Here is a 23,804-nt window from a genome sequence, read left to right as displayed (position 1 = left end):
GAGTTCCTGGGTATGAAATCCCCGAACGTTTTTTTCATTTTTTTGATAAATGTCTTTGATGACGTCATATCCGGCTTTTCGTGAAAGTTGAGGCGGCACTGTCACGTCCTCATTTTTCAACCAAATTGGTTGAAATTTTGGTCAAGTAATCTTCGACGAAGCCCGGGGTTCGGTATTGCATTTCAGCTTGGTGGCTTAAAAATTAATTAATGACTTTGGTCATTAAAAATCGGAAAAGTGTAAAAAAAATTAAAAATTTATAAAACGATCCCAATTTACGTTTATCTTATTCTCCATCATTTGCTGATTCCAAAAACATATAAATATGTTATATTCGGATTAAAAACAAGCTCTGAAAATTAAATATATAAAAATTATTATCAAAATTAAATTGTCCAAATCAATTTAAAAACACTTTCATCTTATTCCTTGTCGGTTCCTGATTCCAAAAACATATAGATATGATATGTTTGGATTAAAAACACGCTCAGAAAGTTAAAACAAAGAGAGGTACAGAAAAGCGTGCTATCCTTCTTAGCGCAACTACTACCCCGCTCTTCTTGTCAATTTCACTGCCTTTGCCATGAGCGGTGGACTGACGATGCTACGAGTATACGGTCTTGCTGAAAAAGGGCAGCTACTTGACTAAATATTGTATTTTCGCCTTACGCGACTTGTTTTTTTCTAATCTCTTCTTCACTCTCTATTTGGTGGAAATTTACAGTCCCGTGACAAGACACTCTTGCAAAGAAAGATGAATAAAAATGATTTTTTAAAACACTACAGAAGCTGAAATCAAAATTGTAAAACAAGAGAAGCGTTAGCTAAGACAGAGGTGTGGCTATCAGGCAGGAAGTATTCTACTATGTGTCAGTTAGCTACAAATTGCTATGCAAGTATGTGAGTCTGTACAACAGTTGCAGAACACATATTAGAACACATGCTTTCTCACACAGATTGTATTGTCACACAGATTGTATTAAAATGGTAGATATAAGAAAAAATAGTGTACAGCAGTTATACCTATATACCGTGGGATTTCCCGCGAATCATCTGAAAACCAAGGAGTCAATTAGTCTGCTAATTACAACAATGAACAATCACAACAGCCAACACTTGCACGGGTTACGTAATGGCAAAGGTACACAGATATGGAATGGACACCAGTATTTTTTTATAAATACGCCAAAACATGTCTACCTTTCTCTCTCATCACATACACACAAAGCCATCTTCATAACCCCTCCCCCCAGATGTTTCCCACCATCTTCTTCCCATACACCAACCCTTAAAAAAAAGGAGAAAAAAACACCAAAAAACCTCACTCAAGAGTCCTCAGTTGACACACATGAACACAGACACATACAGACACACAATCCCATCCTCATAGCGCCTCGGCCAAGCTTTCTCACCGTCCTTTCCCCATACACCACCCCAAAAAAGAAAAAAGAAAAACAAACTCACTCAGTGCTCAGTTGACACACATGAACACAGACACATACAGACACACAATCCCATCCTCATAGCGCCTCAGCCAAGCTTTCTCACCGTCCTTTCCCCATACACCACCCCAAAAAAGAAAAACAAACTCACTCAGTGCTCAGTTGACACACATGAACACAGACACATACAGACACACAATCCCATCCTCATAGCGCCTCAGCCAAGCTTTCTCACCGTCCTTTCCCCATACACCACCCCAAAAAAGAAAAACAAACTCACTCAGTGCTCAGTTGACACACATGAACACAGACACATACAGACACACAATCCCATCCTCATAGCGCCTCGGCCCAGCTTTCTAACCGTCCTTTCCCCATAAACAAGCCCAAAAAAAACAAGAAGGGCAAAGCCCATACGACTCACATGCTTTACACATTTTTCCTACCAAAATACATGTGACCTTGACCCAAGGTCAAGGTCATCCAAGGTCATACAACACAAAGCTGTTAATTCAAGACATAGGAAGTACAATGGTGCTTATTGGCTCTTTCTACCATGAGATATGGTCACTTTTAGTGGTTCACTACCTTATTTTGGTCACATTTCATAAGGGTCAAAGTGACCTTGACCTTGATCATATGTGACCAAATGTGTCTCATGATGAAAGCATAACATGTGCCCCACATAATTTTTAAGTTTGAAACAGTTATCTTCCATAGTTCAGGGTCAAGGTCACTTCAAAATATGTATACAATCCAACTTTGTAGAGCTCCTGTGACCTTGACCTTGAAGCAAGGTAAACCAAACTGGTATCAAAAGATGGGGCTTACTTTGCCCTATAGGACGGACGACTCGGGTGAGTACATAGACTCACTTTTGCTTCGCATGTGAGTCAAAAAGGAACAATCAAAAACAACTCACTCTGTACTCCGTTGACACACATAAACACAGACACACAATCCCATTCTTTTTGCCCCTCCCCCCATCATTTCTCACCTTTACCCATACACCGCCATAAAAAAAAGGCAAACAAAACCAACACACACACAAAAAACTCACAGAGAGTCCTCAGTGGAACTTGTCTGTCAGACAGAGGTTTTCCAGGTATGGTTTTGCGCGGGCTGGTGGGTTCTGACGGACCTTGTGACACCACGCCAGATGGAATGTGAATCGTCAGCGGCTCCGTGGTGGGGGATGGAGGAGGCAGCACTGGGGGGAGGGGCAACGAGCGAACATCCGTCCCGTAGCCTGGAGGCACTGTTACCTGTGGAAGGTGAGCTCAGTGAGTTGAAAAACAGTGCATCTCAATTTGAAGTGTGTGGGGTAAACAAATGCTTACCTTCTGCAGACAATGTTACAATTCAAACATTCAGGACTTTAGATTTGAAGTTTTCATGTAATTCAATACTGTGAGTAGTAGCTCTGATGACTGTTTTCAGCCTCTCTTCCTCAAGAGTTTTTTTTTAACATTACAAGAGGAAAAGGTTAGAAATTAAATATGGTGTACCGCTTCATCTCTTGAAACATTCAGAGATTTCATTACTGTAGCAACACAAGAACACTGAGCGCAACCATCCAAACAACACACTTGATCACACACACCACATACACAAATGACCCATAAAAATTCCCTTCAGTGAGTCATAATGGCGCATCAAAATGTACTTACCACCGTGACACCCTTGCAATCAGCACGCAGGTATGCATGCACGCACACAGGTGCACACACACACACGCACGCACGACCACACACACACAAACCAACCTCAACCAAACACTGCAAGTTCTCACCTCTCCATCAATGTAGGCCAGCTCTCCTCGGAGTGTGACACGACGCACAGTACCGCACACCTGCCGTCCGGCGAAGGGCGTCCACTTGGACTTGCTGAAGGTCATGGCCTCCGGGATGGTCCAGCGAGTCTCGATGTCCAGCTCCACGTAGGTGTCAGGCTGCTCAGGCAGGTTAAAGATCTTCCGTGGATTGGTGTGCAGGCGAGCTGTGATGTCCTGAGAGAAATAGGAGCCAAGTTTAGTGTAATGAATAATGTGACAACTATGAAAAATTCATTGACGATTACAGTAGTATTATTATTATTATTATTGTGATCATTTTTATGCGCCTAATCTAGATATAGCCCCAGGCGCTTACATATTAATTTCTGCCGTTTGAAATGGAATTTTTTACAGACAGACAGACAAACAGACATTTTTTACACACAATATAATTAAATAACATATTCTTACTACAACTCACATAGTAGCATTAACTTCAGTTTGATGCGTAAGACATTGAAGTACTAACCCTGGAAACAGGGGGAGGTAACCCCCAAATCAAAACAAAACCTTGACAACAAGGCCCTGGTAGTTACCTCCCCTCACCGGTAGCCCGCGCATGCGCGGCACATATCACCGGCAAACTCATTCCCTTCTTCAACACCGTGCTGTACAGACGTGTTGGTACTTGCTATGCTTTTCAGCCTTGGGTCTCCTGTGAGGACGACCTTTTGACCCTGGTTCATCTTGCTAAGCTGTTGGTGAGATCTTTCTTGTTTACAACGTTTGTTTATTGTAACTGTTCACTTGTGAAAATGTCTTTCTCCGTTTTCACGGAGTTTGTTTTGGTTTTCACTTGGGCGGGAGAGAGCTGTTGCTCACAGACATTTTTTGTCTCTCCCGCTGAGCAGTTATTTTGTTGTTCAAGCCTAGTCTAGTGACTTTTCTGTAACGTTTTCTTGTTATAGCTTGTGCCGCCATTTGCATTTGTTGGTAAATGGCGTTGTGCTTTGTGCTCCGTCTTACGGAGTCGTACTGTTTACACGGACTTTACTGTTGTGCTGCCAGGCAGGTGACTTTCGTTTTCCCGCCGAGCAGTTATTTTGTTGTTCAAGCTTAGTCTAGTGACTTATCTGTACGTTTTCCTGTTATAGCTTGTGCCGCCATTTGCTTTTTTTTTCGTAATGGTGTTGTACTTCGTGCTCCGTCTTACAGAGTTGTACTTTTAACACGGCGACTATTACGGTAGTGCTGCCAGGCAGGCGACTTTCGTTTCCCTGCTGAGCAGTGCGTTCTTTTGTTTAGTTTAAGTCTAGTGACTTACTCCTTACAGGCTTGGTTGAGCTTGCGCCGCCTTTGTTCGTGATTATGTTAAAGCTTGTTCTCCGTTCACGGAGTTGTAGTTTCAACATGGCGGTCTTTAGCGATAGTTCTGTCGGACAGGTGACATTGTTACCTGCTGGGCAGTTCGTTCTGTCTTGTAAGCTTAGGTTTTATGACTTATCTTTTACAGATTATTTTTGTCTTTACCTGTACCGACTTTGCGCGTACTACTTGTCTCCGTCGTCACGGAGTTCTAGTCGTCATTTTGGCGGACTTGAGTTGCGACGTGCAGGGCAGGGACTTTGTTACCTGTCGAGCAGTCCGTCTTTTCTTTGCTTTAGCCGGTGTGATTTCCGTATGGATCATCTTTAGCTGGCTAATTTTATTACACTCTTTATGGCGTTTATCTGGTCGAGTTTTTTGCGACCAGGTTAGCATAGAATCGTTATGGGTCGTTCGACCCTCTTGTTGTGTTATTGCCTACTTTGCTTTGGTCAGTAGGTCAGGGAAGGTTTGGTGTGCCGTCTTCGCGGCGTTCCGCCTGGTGTCGGCGACTCTGCTGTCACTGGCTGGGTTTACGCAGTCAGCTGCCGTGTTCTCTGTTGATGTGGCTTTCCCTCATACGTTGGTTTCTGCCGACGAGGTACGTATACGTGAAAGTTGGGGGCACTCATCACACGAGCGTGTTGTTTGTCTCGACGGTGTCCCACCCATGTGCGTTGGTGCAGATACGTCTTGGCTCCTCGTACATGGGTTCTACTGCTTAGGCAAAGGGATTTCCGGCCACAGGATTCCTTTCGAGGGGTCGTGGCACTTTCACACTGTTACCATCGACTTCCGGTTCACAGCCTACGGGGGTTCCGGTCGTTGGTGGTAACGGCAATCCGTTTCCTGCCTACGCTTCCGCTCAGGCGGTTGCGGACGGTGGGGGACAGGTTGGGTCAGCTTCCGGGTAAAGCACAGGTGTGTTCCGGTCGCCTTCCCTTCCGGATTGCCAGCTACTGCTGGTTCCGGTCCGCCGGTTCCGGGGTAGGATTTTGGAAGTTGGGGGCACTCATCACGCGAGCGTGTTGTTTGTCTCGACGGTGTCCCACCCATGGCGCTGGTGCAGATACGTCTGGCTCCTCGTACATGGGTTCTACTGCTTAGGCAAAGGGATTTCCGGCCACAGGATTCCTTTCGAGGGGTCGTGGCACTTCCGCATTGTTACCATCGACTTCCGGTTCGCAGCCTACGGGGGTTCCGGTCGTTGGTGGTAACGGCAATCCGTTTCCTGCCTACGCTTCCGCTCAGGCGGTTGCGTACGGTGGGGTACAGGATGGGTCAGCTTTCGGGCAAGCACAGGTGTGTTTCCGGCCGCCTTCCCTTCCGGATTGCCAACTACCTCTGGTTCCGGTCACTGGTTCCGGGCAATGGTAGCAGCTCGGCTTTGCCGGTCCTCCTTGGTGTGGTTACACAGGGTTCCGGTACGGCGAGTTCATCAGTTCCGTTGCCGGGTATTGATGGTTCCGGTCATGATCGGGCTTCATCGGACATCTTTGTTGATGATGTGGATGTTGACGAGGATTGTGATGACTCTTCCGAGGCGGAACACAACTTTCGAGTTGAGGAGGTTCTTGCGCGCGCTGTATGCCGCCGCTGAGGTTACCTCTTGATACTTTGCAGAAGGGGTGGCAACTTCGTCTCTCGTTTAGCGGCACCACTTTTCGCATTTGGCGATTTCCTGGGTGACAATGAGACTAGCGTTCACTTCCGGTTTCGGGAGTCGCCCTCTGTAGCCTATGTGATGGCTAAGGTGTTGAGTTCCGGTGCTGTTAGCATCGTTCCTCTGTTCACTGCTCATGGGGATGCGTCGGAGTCTGTTCAGCTATGGCTGGCTTCTCCGAGCAATTGTTCTCGCACGTTGTCTATCATGCTTTGTAACCAAAGCTGGACGGGAAGCCCAATCATTCTTTTGATTCTTTGCACTTCCGAGTTCCCCGCTTCAGGTCACTCCTGTGTTGGGGGACAATCATTTACGGCTTCGGCCAACGATAGTCCTGGGAACAAGGACTCTTTGCCAAGTACGCTTCCAATGTCAACCCTTTGGGTTTCAGGTTGTTGGTGGTTTTGGTATCCCGTCTCTCACTTCTGTTTCGGAGTGAAGGACTGTACGCTTTAGCATCAGCCCACGCTGTCAAGGTGTTGCGGGTGTTTTGTACTAGGGATTTTGCCTATTTCTGGTTCGTTTTTTGACGTTCCAGGTAATCGTAGCACTTTGTTCTTGCCTGTCCGTAACTTCTGATGTCGACCCTTTGGGGTCCAGGTTGTTGGGAGCAGTGATGCCATGTATCTTACTTCCTGTTCTGCTGCGGCCGTTTAGGATGGTAAGGTTTTGTACGTAATGGCATCTATGATTACGGCTTGCGTAGGTCCCCGCGGCTGTCTTTTAGCCGTTCAGCGGGTCAGACGCGTTCTGGGTTTTCGGCCATATTCAGGGTGTTCTTGATTGGCGGCGAAATTTATTCTGGAGGATCTTTCTGGTCTTTTCCTGCTGCTCTCAGGATGACTGCGAATCGGATCAGCTTTCTGATTACGTTAGATTCTGTTTACAGACTTTCTTTCGAGTATGAGAAGGTCATTCACGACAGCTGTCGGTTTTTGAGCGTTCATCGTTTTTGTCCCTTGAGGAGGTTGTTCGGACTTTCTTTTGACTTCCTCTGTTTTGACAAGAAGTGTCTGAAGTCAGTTTGGGGGCAACATGACGGCCGGTTTCGGCGACTTTGTCTTACCTACGGGTAGCGACGGTCCAGTTCATAGTCGTAGTCATTCATTGGTGCTTTCTGCCACGACCCGCGAAGTTATGAGTGCTTGTCTTTGCTAGACTCGGACTCTTAACGCAGGAAGTTTACTGCGTCTTTCGCTCGGTTTTGTTTGGGTAGTTACTCAAGCAGGTCATGCACCAGCATTAGCCTACTTTTGGCTAGCCGTTTGGATCATGTTGGGTTCACAACTTGGTTCATTAGAGGGTGAGTGTTCTGGTAGTTTGGGTACTTCAGGAACACGTATGCTCGTTCTTGAGATTTTCTCATCGATGAGGGCTTGATATCTTTTTCTCGGGTATCACTTGTTTTCGGAAGGAGATCGGTCACGAGCTGACGTCATCTCCTAGGCCTGGCGGGCTTCACGCCCTCTCAGGGTGTAACATAGCGACATTATGTTCCATGTTCGGCACTTCAGCAAGCTCCCACTTTATGCTTGCTTCCTTTCTTGTCGATTAATTTTCATAGCTTCTTGCTAGTGAGAATTGAGTTAGGCTTTTGCCGTTTTCGATTAGGGTCGCTTTGATTTAGATGAGCAATCTCGGTTCATCTCTTGATGAGAGGTTGCATTCTCGCCGACCTGCAAATTGTTGCCTTTGTTTTCGGCTTTTAGTCATTCGACTCTTTTGTGGGAGAGTCTAGTAACGTCACATGTTTTCCGACATTTGTCTTGCTCGATCCTTCGAACAAGGGGCAAGTTATTGTCTCTGGATTATTGCGAACATTTAGCGTTTCCTCTTGGACTGTGGTGCTGTGGTTTACTCAAGCCATATTCTTTTAGTGCTTCACGCCGTGGAGGGTGTTTCACTTGTGGTCATTTGGAACTCCTTGTTCTCTTCTAGGGGAGACGCAAAGGTTCGTTTTTTATTACTCGCTCGCCTCGGAGGACTTATCTGGTTGTCTTCCGATCTTGCACGGCTCTCTTTTGAGTTAAGAGCTTTCTTTCTGGTCTAGCTGTTTGTAAGAGATTGTTCTCTCTTTTCGTCAGTCACGACCAAGACAGTGTATTTTAGGCCTTTTCACCTAGCTTAGGTCTCAACAGGCTTTACGTAAAAGGGGTTATTTATTTAAGTTGATCTTTTTTGGTGCTTTCTTTTGCAATCATTAACTTTCTATGAGTGCAAATAAAGGGGGGGGGGGGCAGTCAGCCCTTCCTCCAGCACCTGCATTAGTGCAAGCTCTAGATTCTGGGCTTCAGCTTTAGCATTCTCCAGTTCAGGAGGATGTTAAGACTTTCCACGAACTGTTGTTATCGTAGGAAGTCTATTTTTCATTATTCTGGAGGAACGTCGTCAGGTTTTGACAAGACTTTTCTCTTTCTACGCCCTGCGTGGTAAGGGCCCTGCGCCCAAGCTTTTGTCTTTTGAAAATTAATTCCAACGGGGGATTTCTTTTTGTTTTTAAGCTCTTTTTTAAGAGCCATAGATTTTGAGACATGCTAGCCTTTCTTTATAGGAAGGCTCTCAGACGCCTTTTTGTCGGTGTTCACTTCTCCTTAAGGGGGTAGCGTTTTACATACTTCTGGGTCTCGCTCAAGATTTTGAGTATTTGACATACTTGTCTTGTATGGCTCCTTTTGGTTCTTGCGTTTAGACGGATAGAAACAAATTATTGCTAGGCAGCCCTGACTAGAGGGGCTTTTACACTCATTAACAGGCTTATGAGTGCGGCAGTCAAATGGGGGGGGAGCTTTCTTTCTTCCTCTGCGTTGTCTAGAATTCATGGGGCCTGAGCTTGGACCCTTTTTCCGGTGGTTCTGCTGCCAGACAATTCTCGTATGGCACCTCAGTGGTGTTTGGACGTCATGTTAAGACGTCTTTCTTTACTACTTTTGTGCGTGTTTTAGTACCCACTGCAATGGTAGTAGTTGCTTACCAGTTATGGTTGAAGCAGGCTGGTTTCTTATCATGTTAGGTGAGTTTCCCGCCACCTTATGTAGCAATCTGCTATTTATGTGAGTTGTAGTAAGAATATGTTATTTAATCGAAAATTTCTTAATAAATTTTCATTTAATTAATATACTTACCAACTCACATAGTAAATGCCCTCCCATCCTACCCCGCAATCGGTTTTTTGTTAATGGTTGAAAGTGGTGTTTCATTGGGAATGAGTTTGCCGGTGATATGTGCCGCGCATGCGCGGGCTACCGGTGAGGGGAGGTAACTACCAGGGCCTTGTTGTCAAGGTTTTGTTTTGATTTGGGGGTTACCTCCCCCTGTTTCCAGGGTTAGTACTTCAATGTCTTACGCATCAAACTGAAGTTAATGCTACTATGTGAGTTGGTAAGTATATTAATTAAATGAAAATTTATTAAGAAATTTTCGATTATAACGCATTCACATCGGCCAGTAAAGCTCAGCAGCCTATTAGGCGAGCATTCACCTTTCACGGCCTTTATTCCAAGTCAAACGGGTATTTGGTGGACATTTTTATCTATGTCTATACAATTTTGCCAGGAAAGACCCTTTTGTCAATCGTGGGATCTTTAACGTGCACACCCCAATGTAGTGTACACGAAGGGACCTCGGTTTTTCGTCTCATCCGAAAGACTAGCACTTGAACCCACCACCTAGGTTAGGAAAGGGGGGAGAAAATTGCGGCCTGACCCAGGGTCGAACACGCAACCTCAGTCTCGCTTCCGAGCGCAAGTGCGTTACCACTCGGCCACCCAGTCCACATTACAGTATCTGTAATGTTAGGCCCCTTCGATGACAGAACGCTTCCCAATGAAGGATGCAACTGGCCAAAATCAATCACACTCTCCTCTCAAACAACTAACACTCTTGTCTGTGCCTTTGTTCTTTCTAAACTTGACTACTGCAACTCTCTAGCTGTCCTCTGTACCTCCTGCATAAACTACAAAAAGTCCAAAACTCGGCAGCACGCCTCATTCTGAAAGCACGAAAACGAGATCACGCAACACCACTTTTTCACACACTGCACTGGTTACCTATTCAAGCCCGCATTGACTACAAACTGTCCACCCTCTGCTTTAACTTCTTTTCTGGCTCGTCTCCTGCTTACTTCTCTGAACTCCTCACCGTCTATTCTCCAGCAAGACAACTCCGTGCTTCTTCTGACAGTCGCATCCTCACCATTCCACACACCAAAACCAAACCATACGGACAACGCACTTTTACTTTCTGCGCACCCACACAATGGAATTCTCTCCCCTTTCACATCCGCCACTCTCAGTCACTCCAAGCATTCAAACGAGCACTTAAAACACACCTCTTCAAGAAATACAACCCCTGATTTTGTTTTCTCAGTCCATCAGTAGGCTACATGTAGTGTATTTGTTGTTTTAGTGATAATGTGATAATATATATAAACATCTAGGGCTGTTTTCAGTATTGTTGATAACATGTTCTGTTTGATTAAGGGTATTCAGCTGGTATTTCCTTGTTTTCACTACCTATTTTATTCATGTTTTTATTACCTAGTTAGTGGAAGAATCTTTTGTAATGTATGTTTGCTGGTGTATGCTTTTAATTAAGCGTTGCTGACTATGAATGTAAATGTAAATGCTTGTATAACTGTGTTTTAATTTTAAATGTGTCAAGCGCAAAGAGCATAATTGTAAAGTTATGATGTTGCGCTATATAAATGCTCATTTACTATTATTATTATTAATGACATGCATTTCACTTTCAGCCACTGATTTACTGTGCATTCTGTTTTAATTTTTTTTAGATTTTAACCAGTAATGTACTGGAAATGACTAGTCAAGGCGGCAACTAAATGCAACGGACCTCAATAGTGAGACGTCCCTCAGACACAGCGGTCAGCAGGAGGGGCAGCATGGTCTCCAGTCCAGGGAAGCCAGGCGGGGGGTTCTCTCTGTCCTTCTCATCGACACTGTGGGGCGCTGAAAACACAAACATACAGCAGGCTAAAAAAAAACCTGGAAACTGAACCACGTGACAGATGGTAGGAGAGTTATGTCTACAACCTTGAAGGCACTAAGTTGGTTGTCTTTGCACTCACTGTGGGGTGCTGACAACACAAACATACATCAGTCTACAAACATAGAAACTAAAGACATTAGTCAAAACCGGTTCATATTTGTCAATGTTCATGTTTACATCTTGTGGGTACATTTTCATTGTTCTCTTGTTAAAGAAACTAAAAACAGATTGTGTGGCAGATGGTTGGAGTTACAGTAAAACCTGTCTCTAACGGACACCCTTGGGGAATGGTAATAGTGTCCCTATTAGACAGGTGTCCCTTCTTCACAGGTGGAGGGGCCGGGGCAATATTTTACAAAGAGCACGTAAAATGAACAAGACACTTTTTGTCAGTCCTGTAGTATGTATTTATTGGATTGAACATGAGACTCACTGAAAATGTGAGCAAACAAATGATACATGTAGCAAACAACAACAACAACATCTCCCCCCCCCCCACCTACCCCGTTCCCTACACACACTGTGCATTCAAACTTACGCAAGTCGGACGTCACAAAGCTAAAAATAGCTGACTCTTCATCAGTCATTCAACGGGACATTCCGCAGTGTGTCTCGACCAAATTGGGTCAGCTCTTGTTTCATTCAGTTTTTCTAGTCTCAGCATAAATGCATGGAACAGAAATTTAGCTGTGTTAACTATTGTTTTTTTCGAACGATTGCTTACAAAGAGAGAGAGAGATCGAGAGAGAGATTAGTAGGAGGGGAGAAGGGGGGAGTGGTAAATGATAAATGGTTGCCGTACCACTCCCATACCACGTTGTTCAGGTCTTCATATTACGTTTTCCGACGTTTCACAGTGAGTGAGCGAAAGTGGGTCTCCATCTAAACAAGCCACTGATTGGTCAGAAAAGGGACAGGACAACCAATCAACAACCATTTGTGCTACGGCTACGGCTGCCGAGCACTGACTGCATAACAGTCGAGTTTTCGAAGTTGCGTTTTTATGTACGTTGTGTCCGTTTGTGACAGTGTTTACACTTCCTACGGTCCGAAAAATCGTGTCCGCGTCCGTAAGTGGCAGGTGTCCGCCCGTTAAAGGTTAGTTATTGTTGAAATCGTGTTCGTGCCATGATAAACTGTCCGTATGTAGCAGGTGGCCGTTACAACAAGGGTCCGCTAGACTCAGGTTTTACTGTACATATACAACCTTGAAAGCACTAAGCTGGTTGGCTTTACACTCGCTGAACAGCTTCAAGAATCTCTCATGGCAACATTTTCCTGTGACTGAGCCTCTCTTGCCCAAAAGCATTGCATGTCTTTAAGCAAATTCTCTCTCCGATTAATCTTGAGAAAGCAGAGGAATAACACACACACACCTTTGCTGTTATTCTCACTTTTTGTAAAAGCAATTTTCAAAAAATAACAAAATCAAAATAAAATAAAACAACCAACAGCTTTCACATTATGGACATTCGACCACCATCCACACTTTTAAGTTTTCCACCTCTGAAAGCATTTACATTCTAGTCATCATGATCACTTCTGATAGTTTCTACATTGTAGTCTCATCATCACCATTCTACTAACCATGATCAGTTGCAAAGCAGTCGATGATGTCCATGTTATCCCACAATGCCTGCTGGTCTTCAGCGGTCACCAGAGAGGGGCGAACCTCACCGCGCTTGCCTTTTAAGGCCGCTGCGTCATCCGCGGTGAGGAACAGGTGGTGTGGTGACACCTCGCAAGTCACCGGCATACCTCGCTCCTTGGCTGAGCGAATCACCACAATCTGTACACATCCACATGTCACAGGATGTACAATTTTGTTACTTCAGAATTTTATGCTATCTTAAGCACAGAAATCAGCATGCAGAAGTACTGTTCAAAAACAAAAAATAACACAAATTATAAATACCCCTGTTTCTGTCCTGTTCAACTGCTTGCCATGTAGCACTCAAATGCATGTGCTGTTAGATTTACCACCAGTTCAATAGGATTATTCTTATGTTTCCTTGGTTTAGACACTTTGCTAGGGCTACTGCCTGTTTGGATCCTTATAAAATTGCCAGAATGCTGGTTCACCATCCTACTGAGTGAATCTCAAACGGTTGCTCTTCTTTCAGTACGTGATGTTACTTTAACAGGTTTTTTTCAAGACTATGTTCAGCATGAGTGAAAATTCACACTAAAACCACACCACTCAGCAAACAGCAGTCTGATCCCACCCTGCAATAAAGCAGACCACTGACCTCAGACTTGCGCGCCACGTGACAGATGTGGACTGGACGCTGGAAGAGGTCGGCCACCAGCAAAATGGCGGCAGTGGTGGCTCCCTCCGCGTGGGCACAGATGGGGAAGTTACGTGGCCAGTGCTCAAAATGCTGGACACAAAACAATAAACAGGGCTTAAATAATATGCATCCTGTACAACTTTAGACAAGCAAGCAGTCTTTGCCTTCGAAAGAATTGCAAAACCTTTGACAAAAAACAAAAAAAAAACCCCACCTTCACTTACTATACCAAAAATTGTGAAAAGGACAGTACTGTGCAACATTTTTTAATACAGTTTTAGAACGCTTAAATATCTTGAGCAAGCTTTTCTGGTTCAAACAAGAGACAGAAACACTTTGAAAAATGTTGAACTTGTAAGCTTCTCAGGTTCACAGAGACACACAAACACACAGAATCAAAAAACAAGAAAGGTTTGTAGTTTGAAAGTTAAATTATTGACAAAACAAAACGTTACGTTCACAGATACATCGACCCAGCGGTCTTTTAAGTGCACAGTCAAACACTAATTAGACAAAACTTATCTTGACAAAATATTCTGCCGGTTGCAGGGAAGACACAAACAATCATGGGCAGTTTATTTGTTTTTTTGATTTTTACACACACACACAGACTAGTACCATCCCCCAGACACATACCTTCATCCAGACAGAGATATCATCCATCTTGAGCGTGGTGAAGGTCTCGTTGAGGTACATCTTGAGGGCGACGGACTGCGACGCGATGGGCGGCAGGGTGGTGTAGTTGGTGTTGCTGGCTCCAAGGTACAGGCCGTAGTCACAGTGAGCACCTTGACGCGCACACTGCAATCAATCATGGAGACAAAATGTTATAATGCTGTACTGACACACACTCCCAAAAAAGAGAGAACTGTTGTATGCTGGAGATTTGTCAACAGAATGCAACAGAATAAGGGCAATAACTTGGTATAGCCCTGTGTGAGGTTCACCGTCTCACTGAGTGCATCTCAAACAGTTACTCTGCCTGTACTGACACACACTCCCCCCAAAAAGAGAACTGTTGTATGCTGGAGATTATTTGTTTAAGCGTAGCAATCTTTAGCTTGCTCTTAAAGCATAGCATGCTATGCTGAAAGCGTAAAAGTTGGCAGCTCTGATTCTTCTTCTCCGTTCGTGGGCTGAAACTCCCACATACACTCGTGTTTTTGCAGGAGTGGGTTTTTACGTGTATGACCGTTTTTACTCCGCCATTTAGGCAGCCATACGCCGCTTTCGGAGGAAGCATGCTGGGTATTTTTGTGTTTCTATAACCCACCGAACTCTGACATGGATTACAGGATCTTTTCCGTGCGCACTTGGTCTTGTGCTTGTGTGTACACACGAAGGGGGATAAGGCACTAGCAGGTCTGCGCATAAGTTGACCTGGGAGATCGGAAAAATCTCCACCTTAACGCACCAGGCGCAGCCGGGATTCGAACACACGACCTTCCGCTTTGGAGGCTGCCGTCTTACCACCAAGCCATTGCGCCCTTCAGGCAGCTCTGATCGTTTGCAGGTAATGGAATGAGGATATCAACTTTTTGACACAAAACAGTTCTCCACCGACACCACTATGTACCACACAATGACAAGCTGACACACATACCTTCTGTGTGACGGCCAGGGCGGCGGAGTCGACAGTGGGTGGGTTTGTGTTGGGCATGGCCAGGATCATGGTTATCCCCCCTGCCAGGGCCGCCTTGGTGCATGAGCTCCAGTCCTCTTTGTGAGTGGCGCCCGGCTCTCGCACGTGCACATGAACGTCAATGAGACCTGCGAAACAATAATTTTTGTAAATGGAGAAAATATTGTCGAACCTGCCCTTGCGACCACCTCTCAAAAGCAACCACCTGCCCACAACGACCATTTCACGGTTCCCAGACAAGTTTTTCTTCAATATAATTCACCTTTTCAAGGCGACCACCTGTCTATATCGACTATTTTTTGTCGGTCCCTTGGGTGGTCGTTAAAAAAAAGGTTTGACTGTACATCATGTACACTACATTGGGGTGTGCACGTTAAAGATCCCATGATTGACAAAAGGGTCTTTCCTGGCAAAATTGTTTAGGCTTAAGATAACATGTCTGTGTCTTTCGCTTAAGATAAAAATGTCCGCCAAATACCCGTGTGACTTGGAATAATAGGCCCTTGAAAGGTAAATATGCGCCGAAATGGCAGCGATCTACTGGCCCAAAAAATTCCATCTCACACGGCATTCTGTAAAGGGCCTAGAGCCATAGGGTGGGGCACTTAAAAATATCCAGTTATTATTATCATACATGGCACAATAGCGTTTGAAGCAGTTCTTCCAAAATAATGTTTGGGACAAAAGCTAGAAAAGCTTAACTACAATGCGACTTGTTATGCATGCAGGATCATACTAGCAACAGTTAAAAAAATGCAATGATGTGTTTTTATATTTCTCTAAGGTTTCAAAGTCAACACCAAAAGTTACTTTAAAGTTCTTATCGGACACAGGATTCTCACATCTCCAATTTAAAAGAAAGGTTGGGATAGGGTTTCCTATACAGACCAACAAACACCCAAAACCTTTCTCATCTGAGCTTTACAAATCTCAAGATTGCCCTCCAGAATGTCAGGAGTTATTTAAAACTGACCATAAAAAGTTGACATGACCTGCTGTCATTTTTGCCTCCGAGCATATCAAACGTAGGCATGCTGGCGAACCTCTCCTTCCTCATACTGTTACCAGTGTGGTGTAAAGAGTCAGTTAACAAAATAAATTAGAAAAGCACTCTCGCAATTTTGTTTCGTTCAGTGCAACAAGGGAAGTAACCAGAAAACCCAGTTACCAACCTGGCAGGATGACAACACGCTTGGAAGAGATGCAGTCGATATGTGTCTTCATGGCCGGCTTGCCTTTGATCTGACGCAGTGCCTGAAAAACATGTACAAACATCACCAGTGTGCACTGCATTTTCAAAGTGTTCTTTCTTTATTTGGTGTTTAACGTCGTTTTCAACCACGAAGGGTTATATCGCGACGGGGAAAAGGGGAAGATAGGATAGAGCCACTTGTCAATTGGTTCTTGTTCACAAAAGCACTGATCAAAAATTTGCTCCAGGGGCTTGCAACGTAGTACAATATATTACCTTCCTGGGAGAATGCAAGTTTCCAGTACAAAGGACTTAACATTTCTTACATACTGCTTGACTAAAATCTTTACAAAAATTGACTATATTCTATACAAGAAACATTTAACAAGGGTAAAAGGAGAAACAGAATCCGTTAGTCGCCTCTTATGACACGCTGGGGAGCATCGGGTAAATTCTTCCCCCTAACCCGCGGGTTTTTTTTCAAAGTGAATGGATCCTAAAATGCAAATGATTAATATACCCTGCACTGTAAAGTTCAAATTTCAAACATAATCCTATTGTGTGCTTACAACAGATTCAATCCAGAAATACAAAATACACAGCCAAAAATACATATCAAGTAAGATACAAACACAGAAAATCATTCCTTGTTTTTATAAGGACAGTTTGTTTGTTTGTTTATTTGTTGCTTAACGTCCAGCCGACTACGCAGAGCCATATCAGGACGAGGAAGGGGGGGATGAAGGGGGCCACTTGTCAAGCGATTCCTGTTTACAAATGCACTAACCCATTACTTGTGTCCCAGCAGGCTTTAGTAAAACTAAATTAATACCTACTGGAAGATTACCAGTTTCCAGTATGTTAAAATAGGCTTAACCTATCTACTGCTGGACTTACATCAGAACACTAACAGATTAAACTATACATGAATCGCGAGACAAGCGGCAAGAGAAGAGATTTTTGGAAAAAATACAGGTGAATGAGCAAGAAGGCAGAAAAAAGAAAAGAATTCATGAAGAAAAAGAGAGCATGACAGGAAAGAGGAACCAAAAATCTACCTAACAGCAAACTAGAAAGCTCCTGCGGTTCCAAAAACACGAGGGGCCTTTAATTTCATAACCGCAGTGCCCCACTGCGGGATATAAGGACAGTTAATCTTCGAGTCTTGAGTCATTCCAAGTAACAGACCCAAACCCACTCACTCTGAGCTGGAGTGCCATATAACTACTGTTGGCCAATCTAACTAGCTCACCACCTTGTCTACAAAATAGATTAGAAACAACCTTCACAACCAAACCCACAAACCAACCTCAACAAACATCTTGGTGCACTTGACATCCGTAATCAGCGGTACGCAGTAGTCAACCGCCATACGCCGAGTCTTGTAACCCTGAGTGATGAAGGACGAGGCTCGGTAGGACCCAGCGTTCCGCAGCGGCAGGTTGATGACCAGGTCGAACATGTTTTCGGCCAGGTAGTGGGCGATGGTGGACTGACCGCCATTGGTCTTGGGATCCTCACCTGTATCCTCGTATGGCCAGTCCACCGATTTCACCTGAAATGTACAACGAAATGTTAACTCAAAACATTTGGCGTGAGGATTGGGAAGCTGTGTGAGTGCGTGTGTGTTTGTTTGCGTGTGTGTGTTTGTGGGGGGGGGGGGAGAGAGAGAGAGAGAGAGAGAGAGAGAGAGAGAGAGAGAGAGAGAGAGAGAGAGAGAGAGAGAGAGAGAGAGAGAGAGAGAGAGAGAGAGAGAGAGAGAGAGAGAGAGAGAGATGGTTGAGGGGGGCAAGAAAGAAACAAAATGTACCGAAATTTTGATTGGGAGGACAAACAGAAAACAAAGAACTTTGTAAATGGGACAAGACAAGACTTCTTTTGGCCAATCTATAGCGATGCCAACCGTAAGTGTCTGATCTATGATAAATTTGTCAGAACTAATAAGTGCCCGTTTCAATTTTCTTCTCAGCCTAAGCCATGCCTACAGCAAAATGAAACTTTGATCAAAGAAAAATTAAATTGGCTGACACTAATCTCCGAACATGAAAGAATCGCACTGCAAAATCCTAGGCTCAACAGATAATGGTCAGTTTTCTTTTACTTTATTTGGTGTTTAACGTCGTTTTCAACCACGAAGGTTATATCGCGACGAGGGAAAGGGGGGAGATGGGATAGGGGAAAGGGGGGAGATGGGATAGAGCCACTTGTCAAGTGTTTCTTGTTCACAAAAGCACCAATCAAAAAATTGCTCCAGGGGCCTGCAACGTAGCACAATATATGACCCCACCGGGAGAATGCAAGTTTCCAGTACAAAGGACCAAACACTTCCCACACACTGCTTGACCAAAATCCTTACAAACATTGACCATATTCTACACAAGAACCACTCAACAAGGGTAAAAGGAGAAACAGAATCCGTCAGTCGCCTCTTACGACATGCGGGGTGCAGAGAAATAAGGATGTGGAAAAGAAGACTTTTGGTAAGTGAAATAAAGGTGATGGATCCAGTCAGGTAGAAATAAGACAACAAGAAAAGAATTGGAAAACTGCAGGGAATAGTAGGAAGAGTTTTCTTGGAAGGAAATATAGGTGAAAGGACTGGTAAGGCAGAAATAAGACAAAAGAAGAGAAGTAAAGGGGTGGGGTAGCTCTGTTTAAACGCTCCCGCCGCGTGAAGGCGACCCCATGGGAGCGATAATTAAAAATTTGAGTAATAAATTTTCATTTGATTAATATACTTACCCAACTCACATATAGCAATTAACCCTGGTTCAGTGCTGGTATCGCTGTACGCGTCCCCTTGGTAACAAGAAAGACGCCTCTAAAAAAGAGTGACCGAGACCCGTAAGGGTGTCTAGGCCAGCCCGGAAACGAGGCTGCCTTCCGTATGCGCGCGCATACTCCGCCATATGCATCATTCTAAAACGAAGCCCAACTCACTTCTTTTTTAGACATATATAACCCCACAGCGGGGAGGCGGGAGGGAATAAACGATGTGAGTTGGGTAAGAATATTAATCAAATGAAAATTTATTACTAAAATTTTTAATTAAATTACATATCTTACCCAACTCACATATAGCAGATTGCTACTAAAGGTTGGAGGGCACTTTACCCAAATAGGAATCGAGATTTTGTCCTGCCTCTACCCGAGCAGGTAACCCAGAAACGCATCCTGTCTCAAGGCATAGAAATCCCTGAGAAAGACATCAATGAAGAACATTTCAAGAAAGCCAGTAAGCCGACTCAAGAACTTCCGCCAGGAGATTAAAATGAAGATCACCTAAAGTGGAAGCCCAATCTTTTGCCTCATGAGGCCTGGCTGTAGTAAAGGGCAAGACTGCCCTGACATTCCCTGCCTGACTCTGCCACCAGCCAAGAGCTTGCCTAGCTATGGTGGAGACCCACTTGGCTAACGAGACTTTCGACATATCTCTAAACCGTACCATGATGAATGAGATAAAAAGAAGTTTCTGAGTCTCCAAACGAGTGTGCACAGTCCGAAACAGAAATCTGCTGAGGGCTCTAACAGGACCAAAATGTACATCAGGATCTCCAAGAGCAATAAACCTGCTCAAGAGAGGCAAGTTGAGTCCGCGCCACCCGAAGAGAGAGGACTGACTGCCAAAACAATGTGGCAGTCTATAAAGCTAAGGTTGACTTAAGTAAGTCATTACCTCTACCAAAGTCGATAGAAAAACTTTCTATCCTTAACCAGTGTTTAACGTCGTTTCTAACCGTTCAGGGTTAAAAAGCGACAGAGTTGAAAGATAAGAACAAGAGCTGTTAGAATCAATAATCTGAAAAGATCCATGCAAGTTAGAAAAATCATTGAACTCGAAATGATCAAAAGGCTAAATATGGCTCTGGAGGAGCCAGAATATTGCTAAAAGGTTTAAAATGTGAACGAAGCTGGATTCTCCAAATTCTGCTTACTTGCCAGAAATTTTGAAGGAACCCTAAATACCATAGATCAGTCTTTCTCCAAAAAGCTGTCCATAGCAAACCTAGCCAGAAAAAACCTTCTGCATAGAACACAGAAACTCTGAACCAAATCCAGAGTTGAGGCAGAAGCCCCTAAGTATCTCAATTATACCCTTACAGCAGACATTCAAGTAATTCCAATGTGAGAAAGCAAAGATGCCTTCTTGCCAGCCTAAAGAGGTCTGGAAACCAAGATTGCAAAGACCCGTACTGTGCGACCAACAGGTCGCCCCAACTAACTCAAAAAGAGCCCTGTGAAAGCGAGGGTATGGAGCCCAAACCCAAAGTGGATAACAGCCAGCCTGAAGCTTTTCGTTTGGAAACGAAAAACAGCCAAGACCTGCCCTGCGCTTTCCTTTTACCGTGAGATTCTCTTAGATAGAGAACCCGCGTGCATAGAAGCGGGCTCAAAAAGAGACCTTTCAAACAAGAAAGAGATTAACCTCTAGCCAACAGAATAATACTTAAAGGGCTGAGGCTTACTCTCAGGTAAAAACGGCAAAGTAAAATACTTTGTATTTGAGTCCTGTCGGACCACAAAGATAACCTGTTAAACGTAACCGCCCAAGCGAGAGACTACAGGCAAATCCAGCTAACTCACAAACGGTTAAGTCAAAAATTCGCTTAGCACACAAAGAAATTCTGGTCCGGAATTATCCCTCTTTATCTATGTGTACAAAGTACCCTGAGCTCGAAATGGGATTTCTCTTACGTAAGTCGAAAGACGGATAGCACACAACAGAAAGTCAGTCCCAAAGACAAAGTTTACTCTATATTTACTACAGCAACTCGAAACACCTTGGCGTCTCACACTAGCGCATTGTGTAACCTTATTCCCTTCTTCTCTACACGGACGCCACACCGACTGGTCAGTCGGCACGCACTGAATAAAGTATGAACTGAAGTAAGGAGAATTATCCAACTCCAAGAAAACATTCTGAAAAAGGTGGGAGTGGTGACAAGGCAGTGAACGCACTCACCATGCACTGACATCATACGAAAGCAGCCACACAAACACAGATGCAGAGGCAGGTGTGCAGATGCTTTGTGAGAATAAGCGTTGAAAACCAGTTTGAATAAAAAAAAACAGCAGATAGAGCCGCATGTCATAATCATTCTTCTTGTCTGGCTTTATTGACTGCATGCCGATCTTGTGGCAGTGACTTTTCACTCTTCAGTCGGACTGAACACAAACCGCTCTCACTCTCCCTCACTGACTAACCTAAGCCCTGACAACTGATCCTTGGAAATTGTTTGGAAGAGTACACCTCTCTATTTCTCTCCAATGCTCTTCCTGCTGACTTCAGTGACACCGGACACCCCACTGAGTTTAGCCAGCTACCCCCCCCCCCCCCTCTCTCTCCCCCCAGCCATGTACTGTTTGGTGCTGTGGCCAGAGAGGTGTCACCGGCTATAATTGAGGCCAGCTGCACTGTTCACTCAGAGCAAAACTAGTTGACTGTGTCTAACTTTTGACAAAGCAACACAACTGAAGGGTTCACAGATTAGGTAACCGACTCACTGGTCAAGGCTGCAGGGAAACAAGAGTATCTTGTCAATGAAAGAGGTTACACACAGATACGCGATGCTGAGAACGGTGGCCGATTTTTCACTCTTTCTCGGAGGGCCTTCATCATTGCAGGGACTGCTGTAAAGAAATGCTTGCTCAGAAACTAACTCTTTTTGCATTGAAACATGCACCAGAACTGGTGGACACCATCGACAATGTCAAACATGAAATCGAAGCAGTTTGCTTGAGGAAACGGTCGTCAGCAACTCAAACTTCTCTGTTTTCTTTTTTTAAGAAAATCTGAGGTGACTTTCTTTGTGGCCCCGCCCCCTCCCTCTGTAAGGACCCCCCTCCATAAGGACCGATTTTTGTCAACATTTTCAAGGTCGCTAGAGAGGGGTTCCACTGTACTATGACCAAGTCGAAATTTCGGATAGGACACAATAACAATTCGGTCCCTTCAATTTCGTCTTATCCGGATTTGCCTGTAAAAGCAAGTTTTGTTCAAAAGAGCCACTCATAAAGAAAAGATGCCGCAATCCACCAGAGCTAGGAGACCTTGATCTAACAGACAGTTTCTCCTTGCTATCGCCATCACCAAACCCGAGGGCGGTTCCATAGAACGAAAAACAAGAGAACCTAAGTTCTTAAGCTTGGAGTAAACCGAAGCCTACAGAAAGCGCTCCGCGAGTGACACGCTACTTGAGCGTAAGAAACAAGCTAAAGCACCACCACCCCCACAGGTAAATAGTCGTGCGTTGCCCACAAAGGTAGTGGTGACAAAGAAGACTCGCTTGCGAAAACTTCCGCAAGAACAAGACGACCCCGCCAGAGGATCTAAGAACTTAACACTCGAAGATTCTCCTCAGAAAGCTCAAACCAACTACAAAATGCCGCGAACCGCGACACAGCTGAAGTATGAGCCTCCCCATTTCCTCCTCTTGTTCAAGCATCATAACGAACATCGAAATGATGAGAACCAGTCACCAATCCCGATAAGGCAAAAACTTGCCAACAATCGGAAAAGTTTTGAAAAGTTTCAAACGTCATAACACCATGACCAGATCTCCATCCACCTGAATCACGCCAGCTGGAAGACTGGAAGAGAAAGTGAAAACAGCCTGTAAAAAAGGCAAAGGAACCGCAGAAACGGAACCAGAAGCCAAAAGCTGAAAAGTGCCGACTACAAACACCACAGTGTTAACCGTAGAAGGATATCCCGTCCTGTACCCAGAAGTCACAGCCGCAAAAGCGAAAGCGCAACAGGCCGTGGATAAGTAAACATCAGGACCAACCGGTTGCATAGAAACACACCGGACGATCCCGTTGTACCTCGAACCATTTCAGCTGCGAGCGCCACTGCACTTGCTAACTTGAAACAGAACCTAAAATCAGTGCTTTACAGAAAAACAGGAGCACCTTAATCTGAACAGCCTTCATGCACCTCCGTGCAATCCGGAAGCTGACTCCATGCTAGACTTAAAACTCCAACAAAGAATCAGCCCTACTGCTCGCTTCCTGCCCCCCTGCTCGGTATCAAAGGTAGGAAAGTGACCCCCAGAGAGACTCGCATGGTCAACCCAAGAATCACCCAGCCCACCAACTTCCTGCCCCCAGGGCGGAAGCTTACGTTGCCTAGGGCTCTTAGCCGCTGCTGAACGTGCGCCAGAAAGCGGAAGAACAGACATGGTTTCAACACTTCACCGCACAAAGCTTGCTACCTCCTGCGAACGTACACCACTTTCACCGGAGAACCCGGCTACACGCGGCCATTTGCCAACTCCAGGGCAATAGACAACGATTCCCGGAAGCTGAAGTGAACATCCTGTTCCTCCGAACTTCCAGAAGTCATCAAACCGGATAGAGGTGGAGGAAGTAAAGCTTTGCTCTCAACCACCCCCTCCAGTCAAAACTTAAATGGAAAATTTCCTAGATAAA

General features: G+C 44.7%; 1 protein-coding gene across 1 annotated transcript in view; it reads right to left on the bottom strand.

Annotated features, from left to right (window-relative positions):
• LOC138966357 (multifunctional protein CAD-like) overlaps positions 1 to 23,804 on the bottom strand; it is a 113,633-nt gene that overhangs the window by 30,323 nt on the left and 59,506 nt on the right. Inside the window, exons 28-37 of the mRNA XM_070338556.1 lie at positions 17,683 to 17,928; positions 16,354 to 16,435; positions 15,143 to 15,309; positions 14,176 to 14,340; positions 13,498 to 13,629; positions 12,836 to 13,037; positions 11,093 to 11,208; positions 3,235 to 3,450; positions 2,503 to 2,707; positions 1,024 to 1,053 (exon numbers count right to left, since the gene is read on the bottom strand). Coding sequence (XP_070194657.1) covers positions 1,024 to 1,053; positions 2,503 to 2,707; positions 3,235 to 3,450; positions 11,093 to 11,208; positions 12,836 to 13,037; positions 13,498 to 13,629; positions 14,176 to 14,340; positions 15,143 to 15,309; positions 16,354 to 16,435; positions 17,683 to 17,928 — 1,561 coding nt within the window. The remainder of the gene's footprint in view (positions 1 to 1,023; positions 1,054 to 2,502; positions 2,708 to 3,234; positions 3,451 to 11,092; positions 11,209 to 12,835; positions 13,038 to 13,497; positions 13,630 to 14,175; positions 14,341 to 15,142; positions 15,310 to 16,353; positions 16,436 to 17,682; positions 17,929 to 23,804) is intronic.

This window comes from Littorina saxatilis, linkage group LG5 (assembly GCF_037325665.1).
Source record: "Littorina saxatilis isolate snail1 linkage group LG5, US_GU_Lsax_2.0, whole genome shotgun sequence".
In the NCBI taxonomy this organism is placed as follows: Eukaryota; Metazoa; Mollusca; class Gastropoda; order Littorinimorpha; family Littorinidae; genus Littorina; species Littorina saxatilis.
This window is presented reverse-complemented; position numbering and strand designations above follow the sequence as displayed.